This window comes from Lathyrus oleraceus, chromosome 4 (genome assembly GCF_024323335.1).
Source record: "Lathyrus oleraceus cultivar Zhongwan6 chromosome 4, CAAS_Psat_ZW6_1.0, whole genome shotgun sequence".
NCBI lineage: Eukaryota > Viridiplantae > Streptophyta > Magnoliopsida > Fabales > Fabaceae > Lathyrus > Lathyrus oleraceus.
Genome location: NC_066582.1, coordinates 392378751 through 392384282, shown reverse-complemented (window position 1 = coordinate 392384282; position 5532 = coordinate 392378751). Strand labels below are relative to the sequence as shown.

Below are 5532 nucleotides of genomic sequence, written 5' to 3'. Positions count from 1 at the left end.
AACACCTTCCCATTGCGTAATTTACCCCTTACCCCGATCTCTGATCTTTTTATTAGTTTTCTACGTGTAAAACTTCTTAGGCTTTTGTTCGCTTTTTAGCCAGTCCTTAGGATAAATAAAAGTGCGGTGGCGACTCTATGTTTATTGTATACTTTGCTTATGATTTAATTAATAGATCATATAGTAACGAATACACCGCTACAATATCCAAGGAAGCAGTTAGAGGAATCCCAAAGCTGCTTATGGATGAAGGAAAAGTCTGTGGAGAATGTCAGGTTGGCAAGCAAACCAAGATGTCACATCCTAAGCTTGGACATCCTACAACATCCAAAACTCTGGAACTTTATGCAGGTTGAAAGTCTTGGTGATGAACAATCCAGATACACATGGATAAACTTCATCAGAGAAAAATCAAATGCATTTGATGTCTTCAAAGATCTATGCATAAGACTCCAAAGAGAAAAGGATAGTAGTGTTGTCAGAATAAGAAGTGACCATGGAAAGGAGTTTAAAAATTCCAAGTTTGATGATTTCTGCTCATCTGAAGGAATAAGTCATGAGTTGTCCTCACCTATTACTCCTCAGCAAAATGGAGTAGTTGAAAGGAAGAAACAGAATTGTGTATCATTATCCACTGCAGAAGCTGAGTACATAGCAGCTGGAAGCAGTTGTTCCCAACTGGTATGGATGAAACAGATGCTGACTGAGTACAATGTCACTCAGAATGTCATGACATTGTTCTGTGACAATCTCAGTGCCATCAACATTTCAAAGAATCTTATCCAACACAGCAGGACCAAACATATTGACATTAGACATCACTTCATAAGAGATCTGGTAGAAGACAAAGTGATTACCTTGGAACATGTGGCAACTGAACTACAACTTGTTGACATATTTACAAAGGCTTTGGATGCTACTCGGTTTGAAAATTTAAGGGGCAAGTTGGGAATATGTCTTTCTGAGGAATTATAGCAACTAATGATGTTAGGAAATTACTGTTTAATATTTCAAATTATTAAACAATTAAGAGTATGCTCTGATTGATCAACAGATAATAGCTATTACTCTTGCAACAAGCGTTACCTCTTCCATTGTTTCAACTTTCATTCACGCAAGCATCCTCTCAGAGAAACTTTTCATTTCGCCTCTAAGATACTCACCATGTCTCAACAATCCAACTCATCTTCTTCCAAGAACATGTTTGGTTCTCCTAGCGCTGAACCAAGCAACCCTAATAGAGAAGATCCTGTTGCTGACTCTGCGAATACCCCACATGCAAGAAGACCTAAAGAAACTGTATCAGGCTTCTCCTCAGCCATCGCTCTTGAGGAACGAACCAAAGAAGGTTCCAGGTATGTTCACAATGCCATTGCCACTATGGTGACTGGAATACTGTCTGGTAATCATAAGGTCCTTGGGGTTTCCATTCCCTTAAACACTATTGAACCTGATATTGTTACTTATCAAGAAAATATTGAGTCTTTAGGAAAGAATATCTCTGATGATGTTGAGCAAACTGATGCTCATAAGGAGTCAAATGTTGACAAACCCTTAGATAATGTGGCTGGTGAGGAAGTTCATGTCACTCATGATGTCAGTGACAACCCTAACTGTGAGGCTGAAACAGTAGACCTGGAGGAATTTTCTGATAATGAGTTGTTGTCCTCTGTCCTCCCTAGCATAGCCAAAAGGGTTAGGATTAGGAGAGAAAAGAAAATTGTGGCTCAAAGATCCCCCGGAAAGAAGATTGATGTTCCAACCTCTTCCAAGACAACGGTGGCAGTCGAGAGTTCCCTCAAGAGGAAAGTTCATGGTCCAACCAAATCTTGGAGCAAAGAGGTGCCCAAGAAAAAGAAGACCAAGTCTGTTGTTGTTGAGTCTGACTCAGATGTTCCGTGTAATGTCTCTGACACTCTGTCAAAGAAGAAGCCAACCACTAGCAAGCTTGCAGCTAGTGTCCCTGAGGTACCAATTGACAACATATCTTTTCATTTTGCTTCAAGTGTAAACAGGTGGAAATATGTTTATCAAAAGAGGCTGGCTTTGGAAAGGGAATTAGTCCAGAATGTCCTAGACTGTAAGGATATTATGGACCTTATTCAAGGGGCTGGTTTATTGAAGACTGTGACTCAGTTTTCAAAGTGCTATGAGATGTTGGTAAAGGAATTTATTGTTAATTTGTTTGAAGAATATGTTGATGGCAAGTCTAAGGAGTTCAGGAAAGTGTATGTGAGAGGCAAGTGTGTAAATTTCTCTCCTTCAGTGATCAACAAGTATTTGGGAAGGCCTGATGAAGCTCAACCTGAGCTTGAGGTGACTGACAACAAAATCTGTCAAGTCATCACTGCTAATCAGGTAAGGAAGTGGCATCTCAAAGGAAAATTAGTGGCAAGTAAACTGAGTGTCAAGTATGCAATGCTGCACAAGATTGGAGCTGCTAGCTGGGTGTCCACCAATCATAAATCTACAGTTGCTGTAATGCTTGGAAAGCTTAAATATGTTGTTGGAACCAAAGCCAATTTTGACTATGGCTCCTATATTTTTGATCAAACTTTGAAGCATGCAGGAAGCTTCAGTGTGAAGGGTCATATAGCCTTTCCTTCTCTCATTTGTGGTATTGTTTTGAATCAGTTTCCAAACATCTTAACAGAGAATGATTCTGTGAAGAAAAGAGACAGCCCTATGTCCTTCAATCATAAGTTGTTCCTAGGTACCCATGTCCCTGACATTGTCATGACAACAGGTGAGACATCACGTGTAAGCAATCAACCAGGTAAATTTGTTGTCACTGCAATGCTCAAAGAAACTTGCAGGGAGTTAGAGGCAAGGAAGCTGAACTTGGAAAAATTGATCAGCACTTTGGAGATGACTGAAGGTGATGTGGTTGGTGAAGCTGCTGCTGTTGTAGAAGAAGCTGAAAGACAAGCTGAAGAGGGAGAAGCAGATGCCAGTCCTGATGATGGCACAGATGATGATGCTGACTCTGAGTCAGATGACTAGAATATTTCCTGTGGTTCTGAAAATTGCTTGTATGTTTATTTGTTTTGGTCTGTAATATTAAGTGTTGCTTTGGCAACATTTTTGACAAAAAGGGGGAGTAACACTTGTACCCTAGGACAACAGATTTCTTTGAAGTTGAAGGTCCCCTAAACAAGAGGTTATGTTGTTGTTTGCTATCTACTTGATCTTCTCTTATGTTGTTGTTGTTTGAAGGTTAACCTCTATGTTTGTTAAGTGCATTAGCTCATTTGATTCTCTGCTTGGATGTGTGCTTTCTGCTGCTGTGAACTTTATTGTGATGCCAGATTGTTTTAGCCAAAAATTTGCCAAAGGGGGAGTTTGTAGATGTTTTTAATTGGCTGCATTTTGTGTTAAAACACTTACTGTACTTAGATGTCTTGACGGGTGTCATGACATGCTTAAGTAGTATGCTGCAGGATTAGCTAATACAGGATTTACTGGATATCAAACTGAATGTTATGACATTCATCCCTGACAGTAGATGCTAAAGTATAGGCTAGTTAGTTTTTCTGTTATGTTTCAGTATTTATCTCAGGCTGATTTTCAGGAAACTAACAGTTGTGCTAAAATTAAGAGACCTAGCATATAGCCTATTTTCTGGATGTCAAACTGAATGTTATGACATTCATCCCTGACAGCAGATGCTAAAGTATAGGCTAGTTGGTTTTTCTGTTATGTTTCAGTATTTATCTCAGGCTGTTTTTCAGGAAACTAACGGCTGAGCTAAACTTAAGAGACCTAACATATAGCCTATTTGTTAGCACCCTAATGTGTGGAAATTAGGTTAACTTGCTTAACCTTAATTTTAGGAAATTCAAGTACAAGGCCCAAGAACTGCATTATAAAAGGATGGCAATCCTACTTTCAGCAACTCAAGGGTTTGAAGCGTGAAGAATTAAATATATCATTATATATCCTTGCTGTACTTTTATTGTGTCTTGATTTAGGTTTTACTTGTGAGCCAAGCAATTATCACCTAGATGATTGCATTGGACTAGGGTGTTTATTGAGGTGTAATTGTTGTGTCACTCTAAGCTTTTAAGCGTGAGTGTTGTGTTTCTTGATTAAAGCTTTTAAGCACAATCAAGAGTTGTTTGAAGTTTATCTTCACCACTGACTTTAAAATTATTAAAGGTTGTAATCACTGTTGTGATTGAGGGGGAGTGAGTAGGTACTCAGGTCTTAGTTTAGATTGAAATTGCATTAGGTAGGTCTTAAGTGATAGGATTAAACCGGTGGTTTAAGTCCTGAATTAATACCTCTTATAGTTGATTTCCTCCCTGGCTTGGTAGCCCCCAGATGTAGGTGTGTTTGTCACCGAACTGGGTAAACAATTATCTGTGTCATTTACTGCTTTTTACATTTACTTTCTGCATACATTACCTGTCTGCGCAGAATTGGATGTCATAACATCCAGTGTGACATCGATAGTCTGTTACTAGAATTTCAGAGGCCCTTGGGCACATCTTGCCCGCTTCTACGTAATAGCTTTGATGTACAGACTAGTTGATGTCATGGAAGACCAAGTCAAGCTACGGTTGTTTAGTTTCTCGCTCATTAGAAGGGCTAAGGATTGGTTACTTTTCCTTTCAAATGGAACAATTCGAACATGGAAGGAGTTGAAGGACAAATTCTTAAAGAGATTCTTCACCACTACACAGTTTGTTAAGCGAATAATAGAAATTATGAATTTTGAGCAACATGAAACTGAATTGCTATATGACTCATGGGAAAGGTTTAAACTTTTATTGTGCAGGTGCCCAAATCATAATATGAATAATATGGAGCAAATTCAAAATTTTATCAAAGGTCTCAAGAGTCAGACATGCATATTGTTAGATGCTTCCGCAGGAGGCCAAATCAGATCAATGACTGAACTAAAAGTTAAAGACCTGATTGAAAATATGTGCTTGAATGGGTATCATTCAAAGAACGACAAGTCAGTAAAAATTGAGATTGTGGGCCCACTCAAAGGTATGTTAGCTGTTGATATTCATAGTGCACTTTTAGCTCAAATTGAATTGTTAAATAAAAATTTAGCTAAAAGAAGCTTAAGTAAAGCTAACGTGAACCCGGTACAAACACTTAGATGTGACTTCTATGGAGGAGGACATGAAAACGAGAGGTGTTCTTTGGAAGATTCAAGTGAAGAAGCCCAATTTTCCAAATTTCAGAGGAATAACCCTTATTCCAACACCTACAATTCGGGCTGGAAGGATCACTCGGATTTTTGATGGAGAAATAACCAAAATTCAAGTGCTAATCAAGGTATGCAACAAGGCCAACGAGATCCAATCCAAAGGAAGCCTCCACAACTGGAAGAGACCCTGCAAAATTTCATTAAGGTCACTCATAGTAGTTTTGATCAGGTGAATAAGAACCATGAGGCAATGAGTAGGAACCATGGTGCATCTATAAAAAAATTGGAGATGAAGATTGGTCAATTATATAGACAAATAGTTGCCTTACCTAATTCGAGTGGAGGATTTACCGGTCACACTGTAGATA

General features: G+C 38.7%; 1 protein-coding gene across 1 annotated transcript; it reads left to right on the top strand.

Annotated features, from left to right (window-relative positions):
• The first annotated feature begins 1164 nt into the window (after window positions 1-1164).
• Window positions 1165-3003, top strand: LOC127137689 (uncharacterized). Its single transcript, XM_051064124.1, has 3 exons — window positions 1165-1919; window positions 2016-2316; window positions 2359-3003. The coding sequence occupies exons 1-3, from the start codon at window positions 1165-1167 to the stop codon at window positions 3001-3003; spliced, it is 1701 nt and encodes a 566-aa protein (XP_050920081.1).
• Window positions 3004-5532: the final 2529 nt, after the last annotated feature.

Bases quoted from the DNA above. Each gene is read 5' to 3' on its own strand.
- LOC127137689 (XM_051064124.1), top strand. From the start codon at position 1,165: ATGTCTCAACAATCCAACTCATCTTCTTCCAAGAACATGTTTGGTTCT. The intron at 1,920-2,015 runs GTCAAAGAAGAA...AAGTGTAAACAG, and splicing joins TGTAATGTCTCTGACACTCT to GTGGAAATATGTTTATCAAA. The intron at 2,317-2,358 runs GTGACTGACAAC...ACTGCTAATCAG, and splicing joins AAGCTCAACCTGAGCTTGAG to GTAAGGAAGTGGCATCTCAA.